The sequence below is a fragment of the Ischnura elegans genome, chromosome 10 (genome assembly GCF_921293095.1).
Source record: "Ischnura elegans chromosome 10, ioIscEleg1.1, whole genome shotgun sequence".
Lineage (NCBI taxonomy): Eukaryota > Metazoa > Arthropoda > Insecta > Odonata > Coenagrionidae > Ischnura > Ischnura elegans.
The window spans coordinates 94,369,079-94,383,915 of NC_060255.1; the positions used below are offsets into that span (position 1 = coordinate 94,369,079).

The 14,837-nt window shown below is 37.7% G+C and overlaps 1 protein-coding gene across 1 annotated transcript; it reads left to right on the top strand.

The window, feature by feature from the left end:
- Positions 1–1,058: 1,058 nt before the first annotated feature.
- Positions 1,059–3,355, top strand: LOC124166691 (histone H4-like). Its single transcript, XM_046544338.1, has one exon. The coding sequence runs from the start codon at positions 1,391–1,393 to the stop codon at positions 1,700–1,702; it is 312 nt and encodes a 103-aa protein (XP_046400294.1). The 5' UTR covers positions 1,059–1,390; the 3' UTR covers positions 1,703–3,355.
- The last annotated feature ends 11,482 nt before the right edge of the window (positions 3,356–14,837 follow it).

Here is a 14,837-nt window from a genome sequence, read left to right on the forward strand (position 1 = left end):
GCAGTCTATAGGTGTCTAGGATAGGGAGTAGGGGGGGGTTGAGTCTAGTTCCCGCTGAGCGACACCGCATTATCTATCCGGCCTCGTTTCGATCCCATAGCGACTTCGCCTGAGCACTTTAATATCTGTGGCACGATTGATTTCACCGTTCGCGTCGCTCGCTTCCCTCAACGATGATTACCTTCGCTGATAAAAAAAAAGCGAAGCGTGGGACGCTATAAAAACGGATTCCATGTTTGTCGACTATTGAGCGATGGATTGGTATAAACCGTGGGTGAATTTTCATACTTGAAGTTTTTGTAAGAGTTATCTGAGAAAAGAAACTTGGTTCGTTTGCCATAAGTACCACTGTAAAGGGAAAAAAGCGTGTTTCTTTTCCAGCTAGGGAACTTGCTCTCCTCCTATCAACTGGATGATGTAAACATGCGATTTTATTTTTAAAGCTGTGACAATTGACTACTAATGCTAATATATTATTGTTCCTGGCTGAGGATAGTTTACCGTCCCTGACAATTAGATCAATGATTCTTGTTTAGTTTTTTTTTCGCCAATATTATTATTTTCATCATTCGATTGACTGTTTTTAAACCTTATTAACTGCTTATGTTACTTTTATTCATCTCTCCGCATGTATAGATAAAATAGTGTATGAATACACTATAAGCATAAGGTTGAATAACGGGAGCAGAAATTGGTGTAGGGAAATCAAATTGACGATAAATAACAGGACAAGTCATGGCGAAGTCACTGCTAAACAAATTAATTACTTTAAAAAAACTACAACAAGGCATTATGCATAAGTAGATATTTACAACGCTGAATTAGGGAAGTTGAAATAGCTATTGACAAGACATAAGTGAAGGTAAATAACAGGACGCGAAGTGAAGCCATGGCAACGCCAATGTTTATTAAATTTATTTTTCCGACCTTTTATTTTTCGCGCGAATATGAGATTGTGTTGAAGTGAAAATAATAAACTGGTCTGGTAAACTCGATTAGTATCGTATTGCTATGTTAGTGGTGCGAGGTACGGCTTAAAGAACTTTATCGCCCGATTGATACTATACCGGGAAACGATCCTGTGGTTGAAAAGCATTCCATTCTCAAGGCTATTATTCCGCCGCTTCACTTTCGTCCGGACCGATAACAATTTTCCAATGAATTAAAACCGTGGACTTTTAAGTGCGCTTATCGGGCGGTCTGCTTTGTACGCGCCATTTTCCTGTCGGGAAAGTAACTTTTGGGACCGATTTTGGACCGAATATATTGGCTGCATAGTGTACACCGGAAATCCGATTGGCTGACACAGCGAAGGCGTCGAAAGACGTAAGCAAAAACTGGCCGAACCGACGCCGAAATCACTATTCTCTCACCGAGACAGCAGAGCAACATGACCGGACGAGGAAAGGGAGGAAAAGGCTTGGGGAAAGGCGGCGCCAAGCGTCATCGCAAGATTCTTCGAGACAATATCCAGGGCATCACCAAGCCGGCCATTCGCCGTCTGGCCCGCCGTGGAGGTGTGAAGCGCATCTCCGGACTCATCTACGAGGAGACCCGCGGTGTCCTGAAGGTGTTCCTGGAGAACGTGATCCGTGACGCCGTCACCTACACCGAACACGCCAAGAGGAAGACCGTGACCGCCATGGACGTCGTGTTCGCCCTCAAGCGCCAGGGACGCACTCTATACGGATTCGGTGGTTAGATTTCCATCCCGGCAGCAGCCCATTGAAAGCTGAATAAGGGAAGTTGAAATAGCTATTGACAAGACGTAGTGAGGGTAAAATAAATATCTTTGATAAAATAAAAAAACTATAACCAGGCAATACACATAAGCAGACATTTACAGGATTGAATCACGGGAGTTGAAATTGTTATTTGCAAATCGTATTGAGGTTGTATAACAGAACATGTGGAGGAAACATTTTTTGTAGAAGTTATTGATAAATTAATTTATCTTTCTAACCTACCACGCGAGAAAAAATACAAAATACAGCCAGCCATTATACATATGCATTAACTATTTGCATATGCATATACTATAAGCATAAGGTTGTATAACGGGAGCAGAAATTGGTATTGGGAAATCAATGTGACGATAAATAACAGGACACTAAGGGAAGCCATGGAAACGTCACTACTAAACAAATTAATCAATTTTTACAAAACTACAACGAGGCATTATACATGAGTAGATATTTACAACGCTGAATAAGGGAAGTTGAAATAGCTATTGACAAGAAATTGTGAAAGTAAATAACAGTACCTACGCGAAGTGAAACCATGGCAACGCCACTGTTTAATAGATTTATTTTTCCAACCTTTTATTTTTCACGCGAATATGAGATTGTGTTGATGTGAGAATAATAAACTCATCCTCAATGTCTGGGAAACTCGATTAGTATCGCATTACGATATTTGTGGTGCGAGGAACGGCTAAAGAAATTTATCGTCCGATTGATACTATACCGGGAGACGATACCGTGGTTGAAAAGCATTTCATTCTCAAGGCTATTTTCCGCTGCATCACTTTCGTCCCAATCGATAACTATTTCCCAATGAATTAAAACCGTGGACTTTGAAGTGCGCTCAGAGCTTACTTCGATAATATGTGAAGGAGATAGCATATCTTCGGGGAAAATATTTGCGTAACATTATAAGCATCCAAAGAATGGTTTTTTCTTTCAATCAAACAACCAAACTAATGCGATCACTTATAATTTTTTTGCTTGTTTCTTTTTTATAAATTTAGAAATACTCTGGATAGCCTGGAATAGGCATGCGTGGTGAAACTTTGCTATCATTACGAAATGTATGATTTCGAATATTGGAAAATAGTTTTATCTTCCTATCAGTTTACATAACGTCAGCGGTGCGTTGACAGAAAGCGTATGATTTCATGAAAACATGAATTGTTTTTCGAGCGTTTATTGCATGTAGTGACATTATTATAATTCATGTAAACTTACGAAAAGAAGCGAAAGGAAGGTTAATTGAAAAATGATACCATCCAAAATAAAAGAAATTTGTATTCAATTGAAATACGGATAATTTTACAAATATTTTCAACGGTTAAAAAGATTTTCTCTTTATTTTATGGTGCATTGGTATTGGTTGTGAACATTTCATTGTATATTGGGTATTTAAATAGTATATTTTATAGTATATCAAGCATTGTAATTAGGAGCTGTGTATAAGAAAATGGAAATGTTGCTATTTTTCAATGATGCCATCTATTAACAAGTCCTGAACGACACAGATGTGAGCTATGGTTTACTTTCATTTTATTTGTAACAATATTTTGTATTTTTGTGTTAAAATGACACGTTTTTTTATCTAATAAATACCTACATACTTACATAAATTATACATTTATTTGCTCGGTTTACAATACTCCCGGGGCCATCTGTCGTATGAAAAAGGTATGAGATGAACTAATGAAACACGGTATGAAAATGTGGACGTTCATTTAAACGTGTTTGGTACGCAAAGACAAGAGGAGAAAATGTTTCAATATACTTCATGATGATGAGATTCAACCGAGCCTAAGGCATAAAATGATATTTACTATATGGTTGAATCACGGGAGTTGAAACACTAATCATTACTTCGAAAGGTAGATTAAATTTGAGGACTTTTAGATATTAATTCAGAAAATACTGAAGGAGTGGATTGAAGTGTACATTTATCGAAGCTCAAGCGATTTTTTTTCTTCACCACTGGACAACAATCCTTAGCGTAATTTGAGACTTTCTGGCAATTTCAAAGAAATACTTTAATTTTCTCTACACTATCGATTGTGACACATTTTGTATTATCGTCAGGGGAGATATTATTAAACGATAGTATGAAATGTATTGAAACTGGTCGTTTAAAGGAAATCTAAGAATGCGGGAAAAATTATCAGTACGTTTCAAATTGTGCGAAAAATCCACAGAGAAAAAAATCATTCGCCTGGTCCTGGTCAAATTCGCTTTGACCAGGACCAGGCGAATGATTTTTTTCTCTATGGATTTTTCGCACAATTTGTGCCAGGGTGCACCCAAGAATAATCAAGAATTCTATTAATTATATCGACTCTGATTTATAAAATGAAAACGCAACAATTACTTCTTGATTGTCGTCGGAGTTATCCGATCGTTCGTCATACTGCTGTGTATATTAAACTGTCCATATCGTCATGTCGTGGTGATAATATATCGTCGTGAACATACTTTCGTACTATTATTGCGACCGGTCCGCTATCGTAAGATTTCCACTGGCTGCAATCTTATTAATTACCAGTAGAAATGCAGGGGAATGGATATTTTACACTCGTAAACTGTTATTTTTTATTTAGGTTCACAGCGGAACCGTGGTGATTGACAATAATTTAACCTTGGGAAAAGATATTCGAGGCATGTTTTCACGAAGCCTTCCCATAATGATAGAAGAAAGGTTTACTGTTTTCGTTAGCAATAGTTTATTTTGACGTATCAAGGATCGACATCTACATAATACCCTGCGAGCCACCTCTAGGGTGTTTGGCAGGGGGCATCAATCACCAGCATGCAGCATGCATTTGGACTCCCACATGCACACCACACCGTCCAAAAAACGTCCCGTATACTAACAAACTATACTACTATATGCTGTTAGAAATAATAATTGAATTAAGAAACATGCATTAATTTTACATAGGTTAGTTGGCTACGCCACAAGCAATATATTTATGAGTTCTAGTGCTGCCGTTATAATCTCTTATTTATCATGGAAAAAATGACATTCGGAATCTGTCTGTTCTACAATCTATCTCTCTTATTTTATTTATATGATCTGATCTTCCGTAGTACGTTGGCGTCCGTAAGATATCAATCATGAGTGAATATTTCACCAAATAGTTAAGCATTGACTTTTATGGGATTATCAATGTTTTGGTCAAAGTGGGTGTGGCTTCCCTACCCAAGCCTGCATCCCTGCCACACTGCGCTCAACGGTCGGAACCAGTTATGCACCCTCCAGTATACTTACAACCTCCTTGGTTTTAAAGGACTACCAAAGAAGTCCTGTTAAGACTTCCTCAATACTTACTAGGTCGAACCATTTGTTCCTCATTTAGCCATTTTCAAATTCAAACCAGGGTGCCAGATCCAGATGATGACCAATTTTCGAAAATATGAGATTACCGCAAACACATGAAACCCCTCCCATTTGCGAGCAGACATTCTTGTTTTCAACAATAAGTCCCAAACAAGTTCAGCAGACATTTTTGAAAACTTACCAACTCTCTGAGTGCAAGAACCATTTATTTTTTCCAATTAAAAAAAATATTTTATAAGGATTATATATAGTGTTGAGGCGTTCATGAACAGGAAGGAGCTTCTGAGAGGATCGTTATGTAAGAGTTTAAAGAAAAGGTTAGTGAAGAGTTTGATCTGAAGTGTAGCTCTCTACGGTGCGGAAATGTGGACAATGAGGAAAGAAGACGAGAGAAGATTGGAGGCATTCGGGATGTGGGTATGGAGAAGAATGGAGAGGGTGAAATGGACGGAGATGAAAAAGAACGACGAAGTGCTGGATATGGTTGGCGAGGAGAGGCGGCTTTTAGATGAGATACGGAGGAGACAGAGGGTATGGATGGAGTTAGTGCTTAGCGGTGTGGGGATGTTCAAAAAGATGTTAGAGGGTAGAATGTTAGGGAAACGAGGGAGGGGAAGGGAAAGAATAGGAATTTCAGATAGATTGAAAGGGAGTCGGCCTTACAGTGAATTAAAGAAGGCAGTGCTGGAAGGAAAGGGAGGCTCCCAGCTCACTTCTTGCGTACTCCATTGAAACCTACCTTAATCGGTAGAATACTGTAATAATAATAATAATAATAATAATAATATACGATGTTAAATTATCGGTATTTCTAGCGAAGGAATTCGTATTGAAAGAAGGAGCAGCTTGTTTTCGATTCATTCCATCGTAGAAGTAGAATCTTCAGTTTCAGCTGGTATGCAAAGCAGCCTCCGGAGATTTTCCCCCCGTCCTTATTTTCGGACTTCCTTTGTCTATAAATAGACGAGTGATTTACTCATATCCGCGCGCCGCGGATGTTCGCGGGATGGCTTTGAGAAGGAAATATGCGAGATCCAGAGGAATTGAATTATGAAGCACTCCTCTTCTTTTTAAAGGCATACGTTTATCAATTCCATTAATGCTCTCAGCAATCAGCCATTTTCAAATTTAAAACAATAAAGAACAGAGTGCAAGAACAACAGTAAGACAATTTTTTTTTTCGAAAAAATGAGATATCCACAAACACATGCAGGCCATCTTCCCATTGATATTGTTTAAGTATAAAGTAAATTTTTTTTATAAGGTTGTTATGTTCTTACAACAATTAGGATAGTGAAGTAAATAAAATGATACATGGATGACTTCCATATAAAACCAAGAGCTCGAGTAATAACCAAAATTAATAACAACCCCAAAAGATATTTTCAACAATAAGTTCCAAATCGGTTCAGCGAACATTTTTGGAAACTTACGTTTTCTCTCGGAGCAATAAAGATTAAATTTTTTTCTTATTTTTCTCGAAACTTCACCTTTGTTTATTGTCTGATTCTAGCAGCACATTCTCAAGATTTTTCAGAGATTGCTTTGTGGAGGGCACTACAAGTACAAAACTCCGTCCGTCGAACGGGTCGCTAAGCCGCGGTCCCCTAGGCGCCTTACATTAACATTATTTGGGTAATGCAGACGCCGGGTTTCTCTCCATCCTTCCCTTAATCCTGCTTCACAGCGCAAATTACCATAACTTTCGGTCGCTTCCTACAAATATCACGCTGTACCAGATGTAAAGGGAAAATTGACGCCTACGGCCTTTTAAGTGGAAAATGAAGCAAAACCTCAAAAAGCAGTACCACAGGGTATTTTCCTTCATCAAAGAAAACGAAAGGCATTGATTGCGATTCGTTACCCACCATTAGTGTATTCATAATATACAAATTATATGGTTTCAGAAATCCCAGTTTAGACGAATGGCAATGGTCAATTTAACCGCATTTGAAAAATGCCAGATTGGCACCCATGCGATGCCACTCCACGTGACGTCACAGGGACCTAGTTTCTATACGAGTAGATAGGAGTTTTATATCGTCTGAGACTACCAATGCATGCATGAGGCACAGAGCTCATGGAAGCAAGTCACCCATTAAAACTGCCTAAGGTCGGAAAATTTTCTTCGTTTGATTGGGTATTAATAATCCTTATTTAAGCCAAGCGTAACTGCTAGCATCCTGCGTCGTATCAGCGCTCAAAGCCTCGCCCCAAGGTCACCTCACTTGGCTGCAGCGGGAACCAGAATGACGTCACACGGGGTTCTCCCAGCATCCATACTCAGCCGTCGCGTTTTCGCGCGCTTGAAATTTTTCACGTATCATTTAGATGTCGTCATTTAAAAATCTAAAAGCGTGAAATACGAATTCCAGGAATAATAATCTTTCGAATTAGGCAATAAAAAAATAAAAGGAAACTACCATATTATATCTACCAAAACACGTCCTATTACAAAACAGCTTCTTTGACGTTGTTTAACGTGTACAAACTAGCGGTCATGCACACGTGCTGTTATCTGCAGATGTATAATGGAGTGTGTGTACCATTGTCAGAGCCTGATTATGACAATCAGTATCTTAACCATGGTCGCATGGTCGCATAACTATGAAAAAACTTCTGCAAAATTACGGCTATCAGAGTTTTCTCCTTCATTTTGTGTTCTGTAGGAATACTTTGAGAGGACGCCTTCTTTTTTAAAATGCGCTTCGCCTTTGCGAAGATCGTTAAATCGATCCAAATTATACATTTTTTTCTCTCTCCCTTGAGTTTCGCACAGTTGTGCGACTTTAGACATCCGTGAATATCGAGTGGCCTTGCAGAAGGACTCCCTCTCTGTAAATTCCTGAGATTTCGAAAGTAGTGTATTCTTGCCTGGAAGAATTTGTCTCCCGGCTTGTGACTAGCTGGAATTTGCTAATCGTTGTAAATAAATATGTTTCGTCGCTAAGCGGCATCATCAGGTATTCTAACTCTTGATTAACTTTGTGGTATTCCATTATTAGTTTTCTAAAATATCAGACAATTACTTATACCACTTATTATTTATCAGAGCGCGACCCGGGTTTCAATGAATTATCATCATCTTCAGGCGCTAATTATGATTTGTTTATCTTATTATTGTTACCTAGTTGATGAATTTTAAAATGGACGCCAGAATAGGGGTAAGGATGGGTAGAGATATTCATTTATAAGAGTACTGTCCTGACATTCAATAATTTTTAAAATTTCTAACTGCTCCCTAGAGTCCAGTTCACGGCGGTCATTGAAAAATTTAAAAATATTCATTTTACAATCGCTCCTATGGCAGTTGCGTATTAAGTGTTTAGCAGAATTACTTTTTTCATTTTTGTTATGTTTGTCATGTCATCCCAGCAAGTTCAAGACACCATTACTCACACAAACTTATGGCTTCTCATTCCATGATTCATCGCCTGTTATAAGCATACCACTATCAAAAGAAGACTTTAAGAAAGAAATCATCATCATTAAACAAATTGCTTCAGCCAACGGTTATTCTCAAAATTTAATTGACAAACGGATTAAAAAAAACAGAGAAGATTGCCTATCGACCAAATGTTTTCGGCGGACGAGGATAAAAAGAAGCAGTGGTGTATAATGACGTACCTCGATGCACTTTCTCTGAAAATTCCTCAACATTTACCCAAGGACAAATTCCGCATGGCTTTTAAACCTTATGCCACCCTAGGGAGACTGGTCGTTAAACGTAAGGATCAGATAGACGAATTGGATAGATGTGGAGTATATTCATTGAAATGCAACGATTGCAATGCTGTATACGTGGGACAGAAAGGAAGAAGTTTTGAAATCAGGAAGAAAGAACACTTATGTGCTTACGTGCGTTTAATAAGGTATTAACAATCCTTATTTAAGCCAAGCGCTACCTGCTAGCAGCCTGCATCGCAGTAGCGCATATATTCTCGCCCCAAGGTCACCTCACTCGGCGGCAGCGGGAACTAGAATGACGTCACTCGGGCTTTTTCCATCATTCATACTTAACCGTCGCGTTTTCGCGCGCTTGAAAATTTTCACTTTTCATTTAATCGCGAAAAAAAAGCTATTGTCATTTAAACATCTAAAAGCGTGAAATGCGTACTCCAGGAGTAATAATCTTTCGATTTAGGCAATTAAAAAATAATAGGAAACCACCCTATTGTTGCACAACCCACTAAGCTACCGCGCTCCCAACTTAAAGCACTATTCCCTTTATTTTCTTCTCGTCCGGACGAAGGCGCGCGTGTGTTTGTTAAACAGAGTTTCGAAAATAACTTCTCCTCTACGCTCAAAGAAGAGAGTGGGTAACCTTTGAATCAGCCAGCGGTATCCACTTGCTTGTGTTTGCCGTCCTCTTCGTATTATTGTAAGGAGATTCCTATGATTATACATGAACCTCGGTAGTCCCTTTAATTTATTTCTTCATTAATATAATCCGAATGAAGTTTTGTGTGGCGCTATCGCACATTACCGAATATTAACTGGTTTCCAGGTCTTTAGATATAATTTTATGGGCTTTATTTTTTTGGACCAAGAATATTTGTGTTGACGGTTGCTGTGAATGGTGTCGATTAAAAAGCGAAAGGTGCGCCGAAGAAGCTATAGAAGTTATGATTGTCCAATTTAATTAGATATACCACGTAATCGCGTTGGCTGCCGTGTCTGTTGCAGTGGATACTGCATCCAACTTTCACTTATCCAATTAAAACTGGATGTCTCATCCAGTCCTTTTTTTGAGTGTAGGAATCGTCAAACGTACTGTGGGAATATTATGCTAGTTTCTTTAACGCGGAGTTTTGGAAGAATGTAACTTCAACTCAAGACACTTCATTTCAACCTGTCAACGCCTAGCGGTACCAGCTGGTACTGCAGTGCTTAACGTAACTTTTTTGTCATTTATCGTAATTTTTTAGGGTTTTTGAGAGTTTAAAATTAATAATAATATTTTCAATAAAGTTTTTTTCCGAAAAGTTTGCTATTTTAAAGCTGTAATTAACGCATTTTAATAATAATAATAATAATATAATTTATTCCATTTACAATCAAATATTACATTTTAGAACATACTTAAATAATATTGGAATATATAGGTACCCCTTATTGAATAGTTATGGGGCTACCATCTTAAACTTTTTACATAGGTCTGGTGCTAGCACACATGAGAAGTAAAATTTCTTTATATTCAGTTATTTGTTCTATTGCCGATTGCATTCATTATTACAAAACGTATTTCAAATATTTGGACAAGGATAACTATTTTTCTTATTTTTCTTATATAGACGCATAATTACATACATAGAATATACAATATACCTTTTATTGTAAACTTTTTAACCCACCTTTCTTAGTAGAAACTCTACTTCCTCACACCTCATAAGCCATTTTTTTACAGCGGATGCAAATCCCCATCTTTTTTCCGAGTTAAAGCCGTTTTGAAAATTGAGAATCATCAACTAGCCCAAAAAAAACGGAATTTTTAGAGCAAGCAATTCGATTTTCTTTACTTACGCCTCATGTACTGTTAACACAAAAGTTTTAGTACGTAATTATGATTTTTATAACATTTTATACCATATAAAGTATGGTTATTTGATGTGAGCTTAATATTTGGGATGTTATGATGCAAAAAATTTTGGTGACACCATATGGTACCGCTAGGCGTAACTATTATTGGTATAAGAATAAATTTTACTCCCAATGACGCAGAATTTCATTGACATTTAGATAAATGATTGCCACAAAAATCGCATAAACTTTTTAATTCAGACGTTACCGGGTTAATTAGCATAAGATCAGAAGAGTATCGTTGAACTCAGTAAACATGAATACATTTGGTCGCTAACAAACGAACATCTGAAAATTGCAATTACAACAGATTTTCGGATAAAAAAGTGAAATTCACACTCGTCCAGCCGCACCTTGAATATGTAGCGTTACACAAATGTTAAACTAAATAGTTTGGTAACCGCTGGAGACTCGGAGGCTGTGCGCAAGCCTTAAATGCTTGAACAATTGAGAATAGATATCTTCATACGTGAAATACATGTATGAAATATTTGTGGCAGAGAGAAATATGTGATCCAACGCAGAAATTTTCAATCCGAGAACTTAAAAATATACAAAGGTAAGCTACGCGTTTCGTCAAAAACTGCTTTGGGCCTACAATTAGTCTTGTTTGTCTAACTGACCTATTAGATAAACTCGGATGGGAATCTCTGACAGACCGTAGATTGAAAAATAGACTAAATCTTTTCGATAAATTCAAGAGTAGGATCTTTTCTAACGAAGTTAGCCATATCTTACGGACGCCAACATACTACGGAAGATCAGATCATATAAATAAAATAAGAGAGATAGATTGTAGAATAGACAGGTACAGGATGTCATTTTTTCCACGATCAATAACAGATTATAACGGCAACGATGGTACTCGTAGATAGATTGCATGACTTGTCACAAATCACTTGTACCCCTTGGCTTCTAACACCCTCATATCTAAAATATCCAAGACATTGCCGGCATTCTCTAGATATTTCAAAGATATTTTGTGCTCTGTGAGTAGTCATGCTAAATAAGATTAAAGTGTGTAATCATGTTCGTCGTTTTTAATAATGGAAAGATAATTACCACTCAGAACTAATACGTACCCTCCAGAAAAAGCCATCTTCAGGTTTTTGCTCCTACGGATGGTTCTCTGTGCAGAAACTAGCCGTGTGTTTTGAAAATAAAATATATGGAAATGTGCTCACTCAAGTGTTTCTCTTATACCTTCCAATATACTGTTACCTTCCAATCTATCGCGCCCGAAGCCGTGATTATTACTAAGAAAGGCTTTCTAAATTTCTTTCTATTTAAATAAATGGTCTTGGTTTGCTCCACCCAGTTGACAGAACAATTGTGGCCACAATGTGGCCGCACTGTGGCCTTGGTGGGTTGCCATTATGGCCCCATAATGGTTTTGACCCCCGGCCATAGTGTGGCCAAAGTGTGGCTCGCCATAATGTGGCTTAAGTGTGGAAAATACACTTTCTTTATATCAATTGAATCAACCAACTTCCATTTTATAATAACTTACCAATTAATCTGTATCAATAGCAACCGTAATATACTTATGTTTACAAATGTTTGGTTTGCCGATCTGTGGCCTTCCTGAGACGATCCACAGTGTGGCCATAGTTGCGCATGTTTGGCTAGCCAAACTATGGCTTGCCGTATGGCAACCACAGTCTGGCCATAATATGGCAAGCTGTGGCTAGCCATAGTCATAGTTTCCACAGGTAAACCACAATTAGGCCACAGTGTGGCATTGTTGTGTTGACTGGGCATTGTTTCAATTAAAGTTTTTGCGAATCCGTTTAAATTAGGGCAATCGGGCTACTTTTAATCTAATAATGAGATTAATAGGATTTGAGGATAATAATCATTCTTGTTCTCATAATCTGCGAGTGCTTTTCACTACCATTTCGTTTCCCATTGTTCGTGTGAGCTATTTGTCTCCATGGTAAAAAAAAACAGCAGGCTAACGAAACAGCTGAGGTAAACGAACTCCGTGGTGACTGATGGAACACAGTTGGTGGTGAGGCTATGGCAGGATTCCAAGAGATAGCAGCCTGGACACTTGACAAGCTTGAGTTGATTTCAAAATTAGTTGTGCATGTAAACCTCGTGAGAGAATATCTTTGATGACATTTTATGATCTTTAGCCTTGATTTATGAGTTATAGAGTTGTAATTATCTCAGTATTTTTAAATAAAGACAGCGTTTTATACCCAAAAATACTCATTAAGGCTCCATGAATGCCAATATTAACTAGTTTCTCTATTTAAATTTGGAGAAGCTTTTTTTTAATCCCTGACGACGTGAAAAATATCCTTCGTGTTCCGTCGCACTCTGCTAGACATGATAACGAGAAGAAAATGAAGGAAATATACTGCAAAACGGAGAGATTTATGATGTCATTCTTTCCTCGCATAGTTTTAGGGCTACCAACGGTGTATCGATTTATAAAACGAAATACGTCACTCGCTAGGACGACCCATTAAATATTTTTTTTTGCATTGTTCTGATTTTTCATGGATTTTCAACAGAAATTACTAATTAATGTCAAGTTTTGCCTTTGCATGCATGTGCTAATATTTTTTGTTGCTGTAATACGCAATATGTTTATGACTGTGGGATGTGAAAGTTAGGTTCCTCTTGTATGCTGCATGTTGGTCATTGGTCACCCCGTGCCAAATACCCTAGAGATGGCTCGCAGGGTACGATGTAGATTTTTTTTTGGAACTCATGATCCGTTTTAGAATGGATGATTACTTGAGTGGCTCATTGAAATATGGGTGCAGATAATTTCAATTGTGTTAGCTGAGTATGTGGCGAAACAAAATCCTGAATAAAAAGGTATTAAACTATTTTTTATTCCACTTCTTTTTTCCCATTGTTACAACAAATCGCTTAGAGCTTACGGTCGGCGTCAACATGACATGCCGCCTTAATTTGAAAATTTATATCTGGGCTTCAGTGTTTGCTAAAATAATGAATCTTACGTCATTTTAAAGGACATTTTATTCTTAATTCTAATGTGGTTTTTGTTTTATTAAAATATTTAAAAATGTAGACAGGCAGTAATAGGTGTAGCCAGGAATTTTGTCCGAAGGAGGGGTCCAAAAGCAGGGGGGGGGGAAATTTTTGAAAAACAGGGTACTAAGTTTTTACTTTAAGGATTTAAACTAATGCTAACACTTTTCACCATCGAAAAAACTTCATTTTTCAAAGAAAGCTTATGTAAATTCATGATTTTTTCAGTATTTGGTTTTCCTTTGTTATGCAAAATAAGTGTGCTTTTATATTTCGGGGGGGTCCGGACCCCCCGGACACATTCATCTTCCACATTAGGTTGAAAACATTAATGTAAATAAATAAATAAAATGGCTTTAGCGTATTTTTATAACGCATAATTTGTTGTTAACCGACGAAAATGTTGAAACATTATCTAGTACTGCAGTTTACCCCCAAAAAATGAAAATCTTTAGATAGAAACACTTTTTAATTTATTTTTAATTCTTATGTCATCCGAAATTACATTATTTATGGACAGCATAAATTAAACATGGACATACGCCGGGGTGAACTATTGCTGCGTAGCAACGTCTTGCGCGCGCAACTCAAAAAGAATATTCGGGTGAACTGCGACTGAAACATTAGCTTCAGGAAGCATAATGGGCCGACAGGAGAGTAAGGATCAGTAGAGATGGGTGCCCGGCACACTCCTCGTTAAATTTATGTACCCATCATTTGTGTCACGTGACGTAGGAAATTCCAATATCAATGAGCCCGGGAGGAATTATTTGGCACATATCAAAATGAAATAAAATATTTTAAACCGTACTCAACAATGAAAGATCAATGAGCTTCCCTTGGATGATTTTTCTAGGCAACCAAAATCACATCAACAAAGGAATTACACTAATCTTACGCAAATCACGTGATACAATACCCACGTTACCATGGAGACGCTCGAGCTTACATTAGGTGGGACCAATGCAGTGACGTCATCCGGCTTCTACTTCAATCCTAACTCTTAAGGTAGCCTTATATATGTGTAGCCCCCTAAACCTCGGTAATCTAATTCAAAAAAATATCCACCAATTGAATTCAATTCAATAAAGTTTGATTTCCAATAGTGCCATTGATATTTACATAGTACTGGTAGTTTTTAGACATGGTTAGAACCAGGACCCCGTTTAGGA